The sequence below is a fragment of the Ceratotherium simum genome, chromosome 7 (assembly GCF_057802395.1).
Source record: "Ceratotherium simum simum isolate JZ-2026a chromosome 7, ASM5780239v1, whole genome shotgun sequence".
In the NCBI taxonomy this organism is placed as follows: domain Eukaryota; kingdom Metazoa; phylum Chordata; class Mammalia; order Perissodactyla; family Rhinocerotidae; genus Ceratotherium; species Ceratotherium simum.
The window spans coordinates 77,783,110-77,801,676 of record NC_141906.1 but is presented as its reverse complement, the minus strand read 5'-3'; the positions used below and the strand labels follow the sequence as shown (position 1 = coordinate 77,801,676).

General features: G+C 52.0%; 1 protein-coding gene across 9 annotated transcripts in view; it reads right to left on the bottom strand.

The window, feature by feature from the left end:
* Positions 1-220: 220 nt before the first annotated feature.
* The window catches only part of ST3GAL4 (ST3 beta-galactoside alpha-2,3-sialyltransferase 4), a 35,551-nt gene continuing 17,204 nt past the window's right edge, over positions 221-18,567 (bottom strand). Inside the window, exons 1-11 of one of the 9 annotated variants that reach the window (XM_087433912.1) lie at positions 15,060-15,078; positions 8,270-8,345; positions 7,872-7,980; positions 7,373-7,453; positions 7,007-7,104; positions 6,720-6,780; positions 6,078-6,173; positions 5,791-5,980; positions 4,993-5,136; positions 1,153-1,296; positions 221-866 (exon numbers count right to left, since the gene is read on the bottom strand). In XM_087433912.1, coding sequence (XP_087290038.1) covers positions 780-866; positions 1,153-1,296; positions 4,993-5,136; positions 5,791-5,980; positions 6,078-6,173; positions 6,720-6,780; positions 7,007-7,104; positions 7,373-7,453; positions 7,872-7,980; positions 8,270-8,285 — 1,026 coding nt within the window. In that variant the 5' untranslated portion in view covers positions 8,286-8,345; positions 15,060-15,078 and the 3' untranslated portion in view covers positions 221-779. Of the gene's footprint in view, positions 867-1,152; positions 1,297-4,992; positions 5,137-5,790; positions 5,981-6,077; positions 6,174-6,719; positions 6,781-7,006; positions 7,105-7,372; positions 7,454-7,871; positions 7,981-8,085; positions 8,228-8,269; positions 8,346-15,059; positions 15,079-18,567 lie in introns of those variants that run through there. The other 8 variants (XM_014793734.2, XM_087433915.1, XM_087433908.1 and 5 more) reach the window with 8 other exon arrangements.

The window sequence follows — 18,567 nt, the reverse complement described above, 5'->3', positions numbered from 1 at the left end:
ACCACTTGCTTGCCTGCTACGCCAGGGTGAGAATGCATGACCTGGCACCAAGCACTGTACTCAAGAAATAATTATTCCCTGAATGACTAGGGCCTGCTCTCGGTCCCCTAGGACCCAGAGACACCTCTGGTCTTTACCAAGCCTGTCCACTGCTGGGAGAGGGGGCCCCTGCCCACCCAAGTCCTCCCCAACCTGAAAGGACATGGGGTTTCACAACTGCTTCCGTTTTAGGAAAAATACTTTAATGATAGGTTTGAAACCTCTTTTCTAGCAGAGGTCCCCTTCTCCCTGGACCCCATACCACTGCTCTTCCCATGCCTGCTGGGAGGTAGCAGCCCCTCTCTGGAGGGTGCCCACCCCCTCCAGACACCCTGGCCCTCCTGGGAGGCCCGCTCTGGGTCTAGGCCTTAGAGGGCCCAGAACTTTTGTTTTTATAAAAAGTGGGCAGAACACTGTATTATGCCCCTTTTCTGGATGCCGTGGGACCAGCCCACAGCACTTTCCTACCCCTTAATTAAATAGCCCATTAAATAACCTCCTGGTGCTGGTGGAGAGGGGGGCTCCTGCCGCCCAAGGCCTCCCCCCACTGGATCTGGCCTCCACAAGAGCAGCCAGGGGCATGGCCTCATCTTAGACCTGGCCAGACCTGGGACCCCTCCCCACAGAGCGCAGGGGGAGTCCAAACTGGTCATGCTGGCCCCGGGGCACCCCCGCAGCCACGCATGGGAGTCACTCAGGCAGCAGAGTGGGCAGACCAATGGGGACAGCCGCAGTCTGAGTCAGAAGGAGGTGAGGTTCTTGACTGCTCCGATTTCCAGCATCCGCTTGATGGCCAGGGCCTCTTGGGAGACGTTGTGGCCTGACCCCTGTGGAGACAGCCAAGGAAGCAAACTGAGGGACTCCGAGGGGCCTCCCTGGCCCTCCCCACAACCCCACGCTTCTGGGAGCTCCCTTCCCTGTGCTGGCTCTGGGAAGGAAGACAGAACCTGGCCGAATACAGAGGATGCTAGCCTGGGAGTCGATGCTTCAGTTCCAGTTCTGACTCGCTGAGTGACCTCACCGTGAGCCACCTCTGGGCCCCTGGCACCACTCACTCAACCAGTGTCCCCAGGCCAGTCCACCCCACCCAGCTTGCAAGCAGGGGCTGCTTACCGCCATGGACTTGAGCGTGATCTGCTCATAGTAGTGAATGGTCTGCTTCTTATTGTGGGTGTCTGGGTAGCCAAAGCCAGCGATATGCACCAAGTCACAGAGGTGGAGGGCCAGAGTGATGGCCAACAGGCCTGTGGTGGGCTTCTGAGTGACAAGGGGTGGGGAAGGTTTTAGAGGGAGCCCTGCTCCTTTACCCATCTTCCAGGCCAGCGCTCTGCAACACAACTTCCTGTTACCATGGAACTGTTCTTCACCTGTGCGGTCCTGCACGGCTGCCAGTAGCACGTGGCTACTGAGCACATGAATGGGGCTAGTGCAGCTGAGGAACTGCATTTTTTATTTTATTTAATTTTAACTAATTAAGTTTAAATAGCCACATGTGGCTCATGGCTACCATACTGGATAGTCCAGCTCAACACATCTGGGGGAAGGGTTTGGGCCTCTAGGGATGATGCTGGCAATCAGGATGACAATAATAATAATGATAATAATATCTATCACTTTTTGCACATACTATGTGCCAGACACTACATTATCTCATCCAGTCCTCATAAAAACACTTTGAGGTAGATACTATTATTAGCCCCATTTTACAGATGGGGAAACTGAGGCTTACGAGTGTTAAGCAATTCACTCAAGGAATGGAAAATTTCTGTTCTCCACCTTGGAAAACCTCCCCTCTTTCAGAAGACCTGGGGCTCTCACACTCACGGGCTGTGTGCCCCGCTATGAGGGTGGGCGCTCCCCTTCTGTAAAGTGGGGACACCATGCTTTTCCTCCCTACCTTATGAACTGCCATGAGGACCTCCCTTCTCCATCCCTAATTCATCCACAGGCATGGGCAAGGTGATATTCTTAACCTCATAAATCTCGCCTTCCTCAGTTCTGACAACCTGCCTTCCAGACCACCTCAGCTGCCCACTTCCCTGTAGCAGCCACGCCCTGGACCTTGGCAGGCCTCTGAACGATGGGTTTTCCCAGCATCCTTTCTGAGCTCTCTATCGTTTCATCTGCCACTTCCTGCCTGGGCCTTCTGTTTCATCCCTGTTGTTTTTACTCCCTCTGCATCACCTCATCCAGTTCTGTCCTCTACTGAACCACATTTCCCTCACCTTCTAGCCAGCTCTGCCTGGACACGGGCTCCTTAAACTCACCAAACTCTCCTGTCTCCCTGTATTCCATTGTATTAGTTAAACATTTTACCATCTACCCAGTTGTCCAAGCTAGAAACCTAGAATTGTCATAAATCTGCCAATTTCACCTGTAAAATAAATGTTGTAGCAGTTTTCTAAGATGACCCCCAATGACCCTCGCCCTTGCGTGTGTGTGGAACCTAGGACTATTATGAGATATATTACATTATGTTATATTGCTTTATAGGGACAGTTGACCATAAGATAGGGAGATAATCCTGGTGGGCTTGACCTAATGACATGAGCTTTTTTACATCTGGGTCTAGAGATCAGAAATGGAGGAAGTCATGGGGCTGGCTGGTGGCGCAAGCAGTGAAGTGCGCGCGCTCCGCTGGGGCGGCCTGGGGTTTGCAGGTTCGGATCCTGGGCGCACGCTGACGCACCACTTCAGGCCATGCTGTGGCGGCATCCCATATAAAGTACAGGAAGATGGGCACAGATGTTAGCCCAGGGCCAGTCTTCCTCAACAAAAAAAGAGGAGGATTGGCATGGACGTTAGCTCAGGGCTGGTCTTCCTCACAAAAAAAAAAAAAAGAAATGAAAGAAGTCAGAGATGTGAAGCACAAGAAGGATTTATCATGCCATTGCTGGCCTAAAGAACAAGGGGGCCATATGGCAAGGAATGTAGACAGCCTCTAAGAGCTGAGAGTGCCCACACTCCCAGGCGGAAAGCCAGCAAGAAAATGGGGCCTTGGTCCTGCAACCACAAGGAACTGAATTCCTTCAACAACAAGAATGAGCTTAGAAGCAAATTATCCCCTCCAAGCCTCCAGACAAGAATTCAGTCCAGCTGCCAACTTGATTTCAACCTTGTATACCCTATGCAGAGAACTCAGCCACCCCGTGCTGGATTTCTGACCTACAGAACTATGAGCTGAAACATGGGTGTTATTTTAAGCCACCAAACTGTGGTAATTTGTTAGGCAGTGACAGGAAACGAATACAGATACCAAGACCTTCTCTTCCGTTTCCCTTCCAATCACCAAGGGGCTGATTCTGGTCCTTACCTTCTCTTGTCTTCCTTTCCAGCCTTCACCCTATGCCTCACCCTCATCAGGGGCATAAAACACCTCCTTGCTTCCCCCTCAATTCCACCTGCACTAGAACTCAGTGCCAGGGGGAGCTGTTTGGTCTTGCCAAATGAAAGACCTTTCCCCAGTTCTCTGCCTGATGGGCCCCATGACCCCTCAAGGCCCACCTCCAATATCACGTCCTCTGGGGGACCTCCCCGACGGCCCCAAACAGAGGTCTGCCCCTCCTCCGAGATTCTACAGCACTTGGAACACTCTCTATTGGGGCATTCTGCCACATACATGCTGCAACCTGTATGTTTATTCTGCTAGACCAAGTTTCCTTAGGGCAAGGAGTATGTCCTACTCTCCAAGCATGCAAACCTAGGGCCTGGCACAGAGCTGTCATAACAGCAGGTATTCAACTTATGAAGTTGAATCATAGTAGATATTCAGTAAAGAATAAAATCATTTATTCAAAATTTGGCAAATATTTATTGAGCATGCACTATGTACCAATCTCCATGCTAGGCTTGTTACATAATTATCTTTTTTTTTTTTTTTTTTTGGTGAGGAAGAGTGGCCTTGAGCTAACATCTGTTGCCAATCTTCCACTTTCTGCTTGAGGAAGATTGTCCCTGAGCTAACATCTGTACCAGTCTTCCTCTACTCTGCATATGCAATGCCGCCACAGCATGGCCTGAAGCGGTGCGTCAGTGTGCGCTCGGGATCTGAACCTGCAAACCCTGGGCCGCCAAAGCAGAGCACACGAACCCAAGCGCCACGCCACCAGGCTGGCCCCCATAATTATCTTTTTAAATCCTACAATGGCCTTAAAAGGTCAGTACTAATATTATCCCCACCATACAGATAAGAAAACTGAGGCTCCAAGTGGTTGATTTGCCCAAAGCCACACAGTAAGTGGTACAGCCCAGTCCCATCTATGTCTACTAGTTACCTCTGTCCACTATCCCACACAGCCTCTCCGAGGGCTCGAGACACGTGTGGAAGTACTTAGAAAGCTACGAAGTGTGTTCAAGCCCACCAGCTGAAGGCCACTAGGGCACTGAGAGCTGAAACCAAAACCATAACTTGCAAAACTGCACCATGGCTCCCAAAATTGACACACCATACCAAACTGTGATAAGCAAGACAAGCTGCTAGCTCAAACTCTTGACTCATTCAGACCAATATGTTCCAAGATAAGATCACAAAGTGACCTAACAGTAACCACACGGGCTCAAGTTGTTCTAAAGATAAGACCACTGACTGTCCCAGCAACTCCCCAGTTTACCAATTCTGACTCGTGTTTGCCAAAACCATCCTCTAACTCCAGCCCCCAAGCCCTATAAACACTCTTCCCTCACTCCCCACTCTGGAGATGCCACATGGTTCCAAATGTGTGCGCCATCCCTTGCTGCAGCCAGCTAATAAGCCGAACTCCCATTACAGGTGTGCACCTGAGGCTGTGGTCCTCGGACTTTAACAGGTGTTATTCAAATGCAAGCTGCGGTCTCGGTTACTATTTTCTCCTCTCCTGGGCTCCTCCATAGCTTCCTAAGCCTCTAGGAACATCCCACCTACTTCCCACCCAGGACCCCAACCCTCTGGCCTCCCTGTCTGCAGCCCATCATTACCTGCTTAATCTTGCGTGGCTGTTGCATTGGTAGGCTCAGCAGTCTGTCAGCTGTGATCTCCATGAAGAAGGGGTTGAGAATCCGAATCTGTTTGGGGTTGACGTCCCAGATGAGGGGAGGCTGTTTCCAGAAGCCCTTTCGCACCTAGGGGGATGGAGTTGGAAGGGAGAGATGAGAGTGGGTGAAGACCTGTTTCTCAAGTCTAGCCTGGTGGTCCTTAGCCAGGGATGGGGTCCACGTGATGCCAAAGGCCCTCAAGGTAGGAAGGGAGGCCAGGTGACACGGTGTGTAGAATAAGGGGTCTAACCATTGCCCACGTCCAAGGATATCCAAACAAATGGAAGGGGCTTGAGTTTGGGGCTGTCTAAACACTGGGCAAAAATACCAGACTGGACAATTCAGCATTTGACTGGATGGCAAAGAGACACAGTAGACTTTCTGGGGACTGCCTGGAAGGACACAGGTCTCGACTGTTCTAACCTGCCTCCTGCCTGGAGACGACTACTGACCAGTTCCTCTGCTCCCAAGTTTCTCACTGGCAAACATATTTTGGCAGCTTTCTGTCCCAGGCAGTCTCGAGTTTGGGGTGCCCTTGGCTGTTGCCGCCTGACTCCTGCAGGCTCACGTGCCCTGGCTGCTGGGGTGGCTCACTGGAGCCCTGCAGAACACCGCGTTCACACCGTCCCTCAGCGGCTCTTTAGGAGTGCAGGGCAGACATCGTGGAGCAGAAGGTCCTGACTCAGGCAGTGTCCCCATCCCTGGGCCTCGACACCCCCAACTCCCAGTCTCCCCACTTACCCGCTTCTTATCACTCAGGATGGTCTCAATCCAGTGGAAGTCCATCGCCTTGAAAGCTACCAGCACAAGGAGTGTGTCTGGGTTGTTCTCCACTTTGGGGTTGAAGTGGGCAGATTCAGGGTAGAAGAGACGCATGGTGGTCTTGGAGCCCACGTCACCCTCATAGCCAGCCACTGGGGCGTTGTTCAATCTGGGAGGCAGGGAGGAGGATGCCCATCACCTAGAGCCCCACTGGGCCCGTCTATGGTTGCTCCCAAACAGAAGAGGGAAGGGACGGTCATACAGACCTGATGACCACATCGTACTTGTTGATGGCATCTCCTAGCGAGCTATTGCGCAGTCGGTGCCCGTTCCCCACCACCACGCAGCGGCGGCACTTGAGACTGCCATGAGAAGAGGGCGATCAGACCCAGAAGGAAGCCCTGCTGCTGTTCCACTTAACTCCCCTACCCAGGTCTGCCCCGGTGCCTAGCTCAGGATCCCTTCCCAGGCCCCCTCAGCCCCTGGTCCCCATGGACCAGGCATCTCCAAGAGTCCTGCTTATGGTCATGTTAACTCTGCAGCCCTGGGCTTTCAAGGGAGAGAACACTAAGCAGAGCGTGGGAAAAGAGGAGAGGAGGGACGATGCCTGGGGAGTACCAATTAAAAAACCCCCTTTCAGAGCCCCCTCGCTGGCTGCCCAGGCCTGTCTGTTGCCACAGTGATACCCTCAGCAGCCTCTGCCTGCTCTGGCACCCGGATGCCCAGACTCAGTTGCTGTGGGGATTGGCATACTTGCCTCCCCTGGAGACAGGCAGACTAGAAAGAAGGGTCAAATTGGCCACAGGGGACCAGAGGCAGGAAGGCTCACTGGGAGATGCTAGACCATGACTGTTACACACTGGGGCAGGAAGGAGAAGGTGCTCAGACTCAAGTGGGTGTCTCCTTACCTCTGGATGCTCTCGGGAATGGAGTAGCTGGTGATGGCTAGAACCCGGAGGAGCAGGTCTTCTACAAAAAGAACCGGATTGGAAGGGGCTGATGACAACAGCTAGCATTCCAAAGGCTGCCAGCTCTCCCTCCACTGATCCTCAAAGCCTTGGCTGCCTTGTCCTTCCCTGACCCCAGCATCTGAGCCTGGCTGAGAACTTGGACACTGGGACAGTGGATGGCAAAGAACAGAAGCAGTATGGCCAAGGTGAGCCCACCGTTCCCACTGCACCAGGTGGGTACTTACCACTCCCCTTGGTCCCATAGGGCAGCTCGTAGGCAGATGGTGTCTTGACCCAGAAATAATCCCTAAGCCGCAGGAAGATGGGCTGATCTCGGGAGTAGCTGCACAGAGGAGAAAGCAAGGTGGAGATGAAAAAGGCATTAATCTTCATGACAGAACCAGGGTCAGGCCCCTGGTTCTGGTACATAATATATGTAATATTATATATACATGTCCAAGGGCCTCTCCTTCCCTCACTGACTGCACCTAACCCATGTCCACCGATACAGTTCCCTCCATCTAGCCAGCGCTGGGGCCCCGACCCTGTGAAACTCCCAACCCCAGCTCACCCCATGCCCTGCCCCACCCCCTTCAGCCTCACATACTTACTTGCCAAAGAGCTTAGAGGCCTTCCTCTCCACCTCACCCTGGAGGCACGGCTCCTTCTTCTCCGGGATGGGAAAATAAAAACTGGAGACAGAAAAGGAGAGGAGGCATAAGCCGTGATCAGACCTCAGGGGCCAGGGGCGGGCACCCCAGGTGGCCTCCACCTTCTCCCATGGCACACAGGTCCCAGGGTGCTGGAGAGCAACTTGCAGGGTGGAATCATCTCAACCCAAGTTCCACTTTGAAACCGAGTCATTGAGGATCCAGCTGTTCCTTTTCCTGAACTTTCTGGGTGAGGGCCCAGGGGAGTCATCCCAGACCCTACCCTGCAAAGCCACCACTTACCCTCACGGAAGGATTTCCTGCTAGTAGTTGAAGGGAGAGGTCATGCCCTGGGCTCTCTGAACCCTCCTGCCCCATAAGGTCCCCAACCCGATGACGCTCCATCCCTAAGCCCCGTTCCTGAGAAGAACCAATGGAAGGACATGGAAGTTGGACTCACAGTTCAATGTACCTGTCTTCTCGGGAGATGGAATATAACACCATGACAACCAGGACCAGAGCCAACATGGCCAGGAGCTTCCAGCCTACAGGGCACATGCACAGAGGAGCTGGAGGCAGAAACAGGCAGGTACAGCCCCAGTCCACCTTCTCACCTGACCCGTTTTGGGCCCCTGCAACCCCCAACTCAAGCAGACCCAGTCCCTGGCCCTCACCTGGCCCTAGCTTTCCAGTATGGGGCTTGGACCTGAGCATTTCCACTGTCCTTCAAGATGAAAAGAGGGGCCCCTGGCTCCCTGTCTGTCCCTCCGTAACCCCCAGGGGGTCCCAGGATGATGCTGAAGACTGCTTCGGGGGGTCCCATCCTTCAGGGTGAGAGAGCTCTTGGACAACACTCACGGGACTTGCTGGTCATGTTTTTCAGCAGGTAGCAGGGTTCCTGGGGAGAGCTGTCATCCCGGCTGCCTCGGGCCACCTAGGAGGTACGAGTCACAGGTGTCTGGTCGGCTCCACAAACACTCCCACCTAGACACTGGAGCAGGACACACCCACCACCTGCCTCCTCCAGCCCCTGAAAGCACAAAGCTGCTTCCGGGGCGGCCATCCAGAGAGTGGCCCTTCTCACCCTGGACATCCCCCAACCCCTCAAAGGCATCTTCAGAGGTCCAGGTGGGTCCTGTGCCACAGAAAGGGAAACCAAGTCCCATCCCTCAAAGATTAGGTCCCATGTCAGAGGGGCCTACTCCAGCTTTCCTGGCATGGTTCTTTTCACTTTTGCCATCCTCCTCCTCATTTTGACTCAGGAAGAGGGTCTTTTTACATGAAAGTTAAGCTAACTGTATAAGGTATGATTCATATTTTATGCAACTGAAATTTATCTATTCTCCACCATCCAAGACATTCCTTTGGTTCTGGCCACGGCCCACCTCTCCATCATTAATCTCTTTCTAATCCAGCCAAACAGGTCCACTCAGGCCAGACACTGGGGTGAGGGTGGGGCTATGGGATGGTCCAGGAGGCCTCCTCCAGCCCTCTAGACTCTGACTAAATGCAAACCACGTCCAAGCCCTCACCACCTTGAGGTGACTGAATGGGGAGTGCAGGGAATGGGAAGGGTCTGGTGGTCAAAGAGGAGGAGACGGGAGACCCTTCCGGGTAAGGGCAAAGGCCAGCATGGTAAGGACGGGGCTACGGAAGGGGGTGAGCTGTTACATGCACTTAAACAGAGAGGTCCCTACAATCACACAGTCAGGGCCACGCTTTGGAGTCACCAGGGAAGAAATTTCGGCAGCTTCCACAGCCACATGAAGAGGCACAGGAACACCAGTTTCTGCCATCCATGCTGTGTTCCCAATGATCTGGATCATAAGAATCACACAGATTCCAGGGCCTTTCCCGGGACTGCTTGAGTCAGCCGGGGTGGGACCTGAGACAGGCATTTCCACAAGCAGCCCAGGTGATTCTTATGATGGATCAGGACAGGGAAGGAAGCACTAGTGTTTGTGCTCTCTTGGGGATAAATGGAAAACCTCAAATTATTTCTCCAGGGCAGGGGACAGCATCTGGATGAGGCCTGGTTTTTGTCACAAATCATAAATCAATTATCCTGAACACTGTCCTATTATGGAGTCAATACTCTGCTCCCCAGGCTGCACTCTGAGTCCACAAACATGGAAGAATGAGAGTCTTGAAGGGGAGGAGAAAGCCAGGTGGGGCTGAGGGGTGGGGACCAGAGTCAGACGTCCTCAGTAGGGTCAGGAGACTCATCCATGAACCCCAATGGGGATGGAGGATGGCCCTGTCCAGTAAAGAAAAGTTCTAGATTTGTAATCAGACGACTCCCATGAAAGTCATGGTTCTAGTAACTGCCCCAACCACTGTTCCGAAAGTGGCATGCCTTCTTCCATACCTTCCCACAGCCACTGCCAAGTCATCCCCCAGCATGTTGCCTTCTTTTTCTCCTTCACAGCACTTCTCCTGATCTGTAATTAGCTTAGTTACTTATTTGCTTGCTTTCTGTCTGTCTCCTCCACTGGAATATGAGCTCTGTGAAGGTAGGAACTGGGTCTGTCTTGTTCCCAGCTCCAGCCCCAGCATCTAGCACACTGCAAGGCACATGACCAGCACTCAGCTCAGAAAGTATGGAAAGAATAACATGTTGGGTTACCTTGGGCGAGTTGCTTCTCCCTCTCTGATCCTCAGTTTCTTTGGCTGTAAAACTGGGAAGTTAGCCTAATAGATGCTTGTGGCTCAAAATATATTTATCAGATCAGCAACATGGGCATCACTAGGGACCTTATTAGAAATGCATAATCTCAGGCCCCCTCCAGACCCCCAAAATCAGAAGCTGCATTTGAATAAGATCCCCTGGGGCTGGCCCAGTGGCTTAGCAGTTGGGTTCGGGCGTTCCTCTTTGGCGCCCTGGGGTTTGCCAGTTCAGATCCCGGGTGCAGACCTGCTCACGGCTCATTGAGCCATTGCCGAGGCAGCGCCCCACATAGGAGAACTAGAAGGAACTACAACTAGGATATACAACTATGTACTGGGGCTTTGGGGGAAAAAAAAAAAAAAGTGGAAGATTGTCAACAGTTGTTAGCTCAGGGCCAAATCTTCTCCCAAAAAAAGATCCCCTGATGAATCCTATGTACATTCAAGTGTCAAGACGGATGTTCTTGACCTTGGCTGAACAGGAGAATCACCTGGGGGTACTAAAAAAAACAAAAATAAAAGGAGTCCCATACCTAGGAATGCTAACTTAATTGGTCTGGTGCAGCACAGGAATTTGTTCAAGCACCCCAGGCAATTCTAATGTGCAGCCACGGTTGAGAACCACTGGTCGGGATGATGGTTTCTCAAAGTCCAATGTACACATTCTGACTCAATGGGTGTGGGTAGATCTGGACTCTAAGCAGCTCCCAGGTGGTGCCCTGCTGCTAGGCTGAGACCACAGCGAATTGCAAAGCTCTAAACGAGGATCCTTCCAGCTCTAACATTTCATGCCTTTCTGAACTGCAGCCTCCCCTACCCTCTGCTCTCTCTCCATCTTCCTTCTGTGATCAGGATCCACTGCATCTCACTTCATCTCCCTTCCTATCACTAGGTCACAACATTGGTTGCGCAAGGCAATCACTTGTGAAGTTTAAAAATATAGAGATGTCTAGGCCCTACTCTCCAAGATTCTTATTTAATTGGTGAGGGGCGGGGCCCAGGAATTGGTAAGAGAAAAATGAAACCTACCTCCTTTGTGATTCTAACATGCAGCCAAGATGGAAAACACCACATAAAGCGTGTTCTACAGTAACTGAAAGACAAATACTCAGCCACGCTATAGGCCTGACCTCCGTGGAGGAGACCAGTCAGAGGAGAGCAGTGCTGACAGGTCCCAGTCCTGAGTGACAAGACAACCAGCCCTTCTTTGACTAATAAAGTTTTGCACTGGTATGTCTTTGTTCCCAAACTGTGCTGGTGTTGTGCTAAGGAGACTGGCTAGTCTTAGGGCCTGCTCCAAGATACCCCGGCAGAGATTTCATTAGTCCAACCCCTCCCCTTGCTGGGCCGAGCCAAGAGGATCACTCAGCAGCCCCCAGACATTCCAGGAGCACTGGCTTCTTGGGCTGGCTGCTGCCTAAGGACAATCGGTAGCCTTCTCCCAGCAGCTGTCCCACATTACTGACTGGAATCCTGGGTACAAAAGGACAGGAGAAAAGTCACTGTTGGGTACCTGGGTAGGAGAACAGGAATCTGATCCCTTCATGTCCAAGGTGTGCCAACCTCTACCTGCCACCAGCTGCGAAGGAGACCAGTGCACCCAACCCACTAGGCAAAGCTGACCCCAGGGCAGGAAGGTGCTCTGCCAAGAACCGTGGTGTCCCTGGCCGCAGTGAGGCTGGTGACTCTGCCACAGTACTTGCTGAAGGGCACAGCGGGGGCACGGGGTGAAGAAATAGGCCCCATGGAAGCAGCAACCCTGCCCCCTGCTGCCCCAGCACATGCAGCATAACACACAGCGAGGACTCAGCAGGTGCTCACTGTACCAAGAGGAACAGAACTGGATACCCCCAGGGGCACAGCATGACGCCAGGCCCCACGGAGCCCTGGGGCCCATCAAAGGGATATGGCTTAGAAGGGCTATGGAAGACAGTGGGGGCAGAAGCACAGGCTCTGTTCTTACTGGTTCAGGGGCCTTGAGTAAGTCACGTAACCAATGTCACTGTCCCTCAGTTCTATAGGGAAAAGCTAGAGCTGCCTGCCACCTCCAGACTCACCTGGCACCCTTGCTCCCTCGTAATCCCTCCACTGGACACTGAGTCCCGCTCATCTTTCCAGGACTGTTCCCCATCAGTGATCTCCCTCTGCCCCGTTTCTGCCGTCTCTCCCTTCTCTACTCTGACTTATAAACACACTCAAATCTCCCTCTTCCTAAAACAAAACCAAACCCCCATCTGCCTCTGTCTCCTCCTCCGCCCACCCCTGCATCTCCCTCCTTACTTCCCACAGTGAAACTTCTTTATCTGTGCCACACCCGCCTTTCCTCCTTCCTCCACCCCACACTACCCCTGGTTCCCACCCTTATTTTTATGTTGAAATCACTCTTGCTGAAGCCTCAGTGGCCTCCTAATTGTCAAAACTGAGAAAGGTCTATTTTTACTCCTCACTGGTCTCTCAAGCCTTTGATACTGTCAGCCAATGCCTCCTTCTTGGCTTCTACATCAAAACCTACCGGGTTCTCCTCCTACCCTGGTGCCGGTCTCCGTGCTGGCTCCACTTCCTTTAGGTGCTGGCATTCTCCAGAGGTCTGTCCTTGAACTTCTGCGCTCCCCAGCTAGTTTTCCCAGGACAAGTTCACTCATTTTCCGAGGCTTAACTACCATGCATACCCTGATGATTCAAGCTATTTTCAGCCCTTTAATTTCTCTCTGAGATCCCATCCTAGTATTTCTAATTTTCTGCTGCACATCCTTCCTGGATGATCTCAAATTCTTCAAACTTAACATGTCCAAAACTGGACCCATCTCCCCCAGCCCCCACAGTATCATCAACTCAGTCTTCCAACATCTCCCTCCCCTTCACATCATCCCTACTAAACAGTTACTAAATAGTTACTAAATAGGATTGATTCTACCCCTATTTTCTCATTCCAGCGAACACGTGCTGAGCTCCTAAATGCTTGGCATTGTGGGAGGCACTGGGATGTAAAGCTTTATAAAACCCAGCCCCAGTGTAAAAGTCACATAGTCTAGAGCCTCAGAAACACTTCAGAATGCAGCCCTCCAGCTCCTCTTCTTGAGCCACAGACTGATTCTAGATCCCACCCCAACTTGCCTGCTTCCTAACTGGTCACTTTACCACAAGTTTTTCCTCACTCAAGCCCCTTCTCCGGAACTGCCCACGTGGTATCTTTCTGAGAAACAACCTAGGTCAAACCACCCTCCTGCTTCAACTGTTCCCCATTGCTTAAATGAAAAGCCCAAGTTCCTTTGAGGCAACCAGGGCCCTTTAAACTCGGGCCACATGCTCTGCAGGTGCAACTCCCACCCTCGTCCTGAGCACAGCACAGGAGCCACCTTTTCCTTCCACGCGCCCCACCTCTGCACAGGCGAATTTCCTCCACAAGGAATTCCCTCCCCACCCTGTTCGCCTCCACAGTCCTACTCCTTCTGCAGCATCAGCTCAAGTGGCCCCTCCTCTATGAAGTCTTTTCCAACATTTCCAAGCAACTGATGTTTTTGTTCCCACAAAATAGTTTATATCGTGATTTTAGCACTTAACAGGTAATATAATTTCATGTTATATAATTACTGCTTTTCATGTCTTGCCTACTATCCTCTGACCTCTGAAATTGGGGACTTGTTTATACCAAGAGTCTGTCAGAGTACCTGGAATACAGAAGATGCTTCATCACATAATATAATTTTATATTATACAATTAATTATATGTTTTCATATCTTGCCCATGAGACTATGACCTCTGTGGTCCAGGACTTCTTTATATCTCCACTCTGTTATAGTGCCTAGAATATAGCAGATGTTTTCTTAACATCTGATACACAAGTAATAAGATAAAAAATGTATCACAACCTTTATTAATAACTGAAACGTATTGTGTACTTACTATGTGTGACACCAGGGGGTCTCAACCTCATCACCATTGCTTTGGGGACCAGATAAGTCAGTGTTGTGGGAGGTTGTGCTGGGCACCAGGATGGTTAGCAGCATCTTTGACCTCTACCCACTAGATGCCAGTAGGACCCCCAGCTGTGACACTCAAAATGTCTGCCAACATGACCAGATGCTGAGAACTACTCTGTTAGACACCTTTATTTATTTATTTATTTATTTTTTTATTGTGTGTGTGTGTGTGTGTGTGAGGAAGGTCAGCCCTGAGCTAACATCCGTGCCCATCTTCCTCCACTCTATGTGGAACACCACCACAGCATGGCCTGACAAGCAGTGTGTCGGTGCGCCCCCGGGATCCAAACCCAGGCTGCCAGCAGCGGTGCACGCGCACTTAACCGCTACGCCACCAGCCTGGCCCCCTCTGCTAGACACTTTTAAGGGCCGTCCATGTATGATCTCAACCCTCCGAGTTAAACACTATTATTACCTCCACTGTGGAGAGAGGGAACTGAGGAGCAAAAAGGGTCAGCAACTCACCTGGGGTCACACAGCTGGTGAGAAGAGGGACAGAACTCAGGCCACTTAGCTCCAGAGCCCACACTCCCAACCCCCACCCTCTGCTGCCTCAAAACCATCCTGTGAAGTAATGGCCCCCTCACCTTCAAGATCCCCGGATTGTCCACATGCTGCCTTTGGAGCAACTAGAGGTAGTTGACCCTCTATCACATCAAGTCCTTCGAATCTTACAATAGCCATAAGGAGCCTTCCGCGCTGCTTCCCAGGGAGGCTGCCTCATGAGACACGGCCTCTAGCCCTCCCGCCTCCCGAGGCCCGGGGCCCCTCTGGAAGCTCTCCAGCATGTTTTCAAGGCACGCAGCTGTATCCGCAGGACGACCATGGCCCTCCATCTGGACGCCAACTTCCCTGATGTGTTCGCTGTCTTACAGTCGGGTCAACCACTGGCACTGGCACTGAAATCCCACAGCTGGGAAGCCAGGTCTCCCGGGCCCTGAACTTGTGTGGCTACCCTTCTGCACCTAAGAGCAGCGCTGTACTGCATCTGCACACACACCTTCCACCTCAGGCATCTAGGGCTATGCTTCCAGCCCGTCAAGGCAGGTGGATCTCCGTGGTGTCAGCCAACTCACAGCGACTCCTCTCGGCTTGGGGTCCGCTGCCAATATTCCAGAGGGGACCAGGCTGGACTGTGAATTTAATGAAATTAATACAACTGCTAGCTAAGGCAAGATGACACAGGCCATGCGAGTTCTCCCGTGGGGTTATAATCGACTTGAATCAATCACTCTTAGGTGCAGATGGTCAACCAACTCACTGCAATTCTCCAGAACGGATCAGTCATCCGTACCACTTCTCTTCAGCTCAAAAGCCCTCCATGCGCTCCTCACGTACGTAGAAAGCCCGAATCCTTGCTCTGACCCTTAAGGATGCACGTGATGGACCGGCCAGGCCCTCTCTGCCCTCCTTTCCCAACTCTCCCCTCACTTATTCTGCTCCACCCACATGGGCCTCACCATTTCTTCATTAGGCGGACACACTCCCTCCTCCGGGCCATTACACTGGCTGTTGGCTCGGCCTGGAATGCTTTTCCCCTAGACATAGGCGGAGAGCTGTTCATTCAGCTCTTTACTCACCTTCTCCACCTCCCATCAAAAATTCCACACACACCCAACATTCCAGATCCCCCTCCCCTGCTTGCAATGATTTTTTGTAGTTGTTTCGTTGGTGGCTATATCACCAATATCTAGAATAGTGATTGGCACACGGCGGGCTCTCAATATACATTTGTTGAATTAATAAATGGATCTATTTGTCAGAGATGTTATGGCCACAAGCAAGTAGAGCAAGAGGGAAAGAGGCAATAGCAATAGGTGAGATCCCCGCTCCAGCCACTCTGGCCCAGCCCCTGCCTGGACACAGCCGGCAGACTGTGCCCTCTCCCCATCACTAAACAGCAGCACAGTGTGATCACAGCACGCCCAGTGGGGAGCGAGGCTGCCCAGGCCCCAGGCTCATGTAAGGCAGCAGAGGGCACAGGGACTGACAAGCTGCCTCAGGGCCCACGAGTGGGCGGCTGGGGGCATCCCTCTGGCTATCCAAGCTTGGAGGAAAAGGGGCTGGACAGGCTTCCCGCTGCAGTGCAGGAAGGCTCTCTGTTCCCCACCCTTGGGGTCCACAGGCTACCCCCCAACCAGGCACCCCAAACAGCCTGGCAATTCAGCCTCCTGTATGGAAACATTGGATCAGCTGCCAGTCACAAGACACCACAGGAAGCCACTTGAAAAATCATACTTCTGATGTCTGCCCGGGTGGGGCAGAAGCTTTGAATTCCATTCTCTGGGTAAGAAAGCTGGAGTGGTGTGACAGGGTACGGAATCAATAGTACAAGCTTATGCCCAGGATAAAGAAAGGAAAACTGTGCTGCGGCAGTGGACCCGCCCTAGGTTCCTGGGCAGGGGGGTTCCCGGGTGCATTTCCCTCCTCATACCTTTCACCCAGGAGCAGATGAATTTGGCCCCAAGCAGCCAAAGCTAAAGGCACCACTGGAATTGGGGCTTGAACCCAGCTCACCACCAGTATGGCCAGTCCCCCCCCTTCTCTGGCCTCCGGATACCTCTTCTGAAAATGGTGGACTGCAACAGCCCTGCCTTGTCCCATGTGGTGGCTCCCAGCCACATGTGGCTATAGAGTAACTGCAGTGTGGCCGGTCCACACTGAGGTGTGCTGTAAGTGGAAACACACACTGGATTTCAAAGACCTAGTACAAAAAAAAGTAAACCATCACCTAAAAATTATTTACATTGATCATACATTAAAATAATATTTTGGCTATATTGGGTTAAAATATTAATTTCACCTCCTTATTTTTACTTTTTAAAAATGTGGCTAAATTAACATTTTTTAAATTTAAAATTACATATGTGGCTTGCATCTGTGGTTCCCATTGCATTTCTATTGGGCAGCGCTGGGCTGGACAATCTCAGAGACCCCACTGGAAGCACCCAGAAAGTTTGTTAAGCTTCACACGCTTCCTGGACTCCACTTCAGGAAGGCAAAATCAGGGGTCTGAGAGGCCTGAGGAGGGCCCTGGTCATTCTGATTCACAGCCACGCTGAGCACTGTCCCAACGGCTCAAGTGTGGCAGAATCGAAAAGACCTCACTCTCCTCCGGCCTCCGTGCACGTCCACCTGGGCTGTCAGGGCTCTGGGTGTGGAGGCACAGTTCAAGGTGACGGTTGCCACCTGGCCCATCGGCCCAGACTCCCCTCTGTCCACACCCAACCTCTTCTGGACCCTGGCATCTTGCCCCAGCGCCTGCACAGGCCTGGCCTTGGGGCTACGCCTTACACACCGCTCCTTCCCAGGGCCCCCATGGATGGCCATGTAAGGCTTGGCAACAGGTCACATGGAAGTGGCTCACCACAACCTTCTCTCCCTCTCTGGCCAAGAACTATGCCCAGGGGACTGGCTACTGGAACTGAACCCTGCCTCTGACACTTGCCAGACATGTGACTTTGGGGAGATCACATAGCATCCCTAAGCCTCGGCCTCCCAATCTGTAAACTGGAGGTAAAGAGTCCCTGTTTCACAGTGGTGGTAAACAAGATAACGTAGGAAAGGCATACAGGAAATGCTCGGTGATACTGACTCTTACCAGTACTCCATCCTCGTGTGCTGGGTGGAACCCAAAAGCTGCAACTGTGTAGAATGTGGGGCAGATTAAAACATCATTAAAAAAATACTATTTTTTGGTCAGTCTGTTCTGTGATCAAAAGCACAGAAGCCAAGACTGAACCTTACACTATGCACAACTGACTGTCCAGTGGACTGAGAAAGTCCCGATGACCCCTAGCCTCACCAGCACTTCCTGTTAACCACACCCTCCCCTCCCCAAAGATAAGAGTTTCAGCTGGCATGCCCCCCTCCACACCCCACCCCCATTTGAGAACAGAGGCAGGGTGGGGTTAGTGCCAACAATTTCACACCTGAGTCCTTGTCAGGCAGGGGCTGACTGGAGTATACTGGGGGACGTGGAATCACTCTTGGGACCCAAGCCCAGACCTCCCTCCCAGCGTCCCCTCGCCCTGGCCACTCTCCCTTCCATGCTTCCTCCGGCGCAGGGTCCCAGACTACACAATCTAGAAGCCTCCTCACGCCCCACAGCCTGTCTCGCCTCGCTTCCTGTTTAATTACCTTTGTTCAGTGACACCACACTGTCTCCTGTACTCACGAGACTGTATGCCCCAAGAAAGCAGGGACTTCTTGTGCCCACAATATCTCGAGCACCAAATTTAATATCTGAGGCAGGGTAGGTAATTGACAAATAGTGAAATGAACAGATGTCTCAATGAATGAGCAAATGAGCAGAACAAGTATGAACAGGAAGTTTCATCAAATTAAAACAACCCAGACCCTTATTTTGCAAAGACCTGGGCATACAAGGTGCCAGGGGCTTGCTAGCAGCTCAGCTTGGGAGCTGGTAGAGCCACCAAGTGCCACACTTCTTGCCAAACACATGTTGCTGTGCTCATAGCACACCCTTATCACCAAGAAAGTGTAGT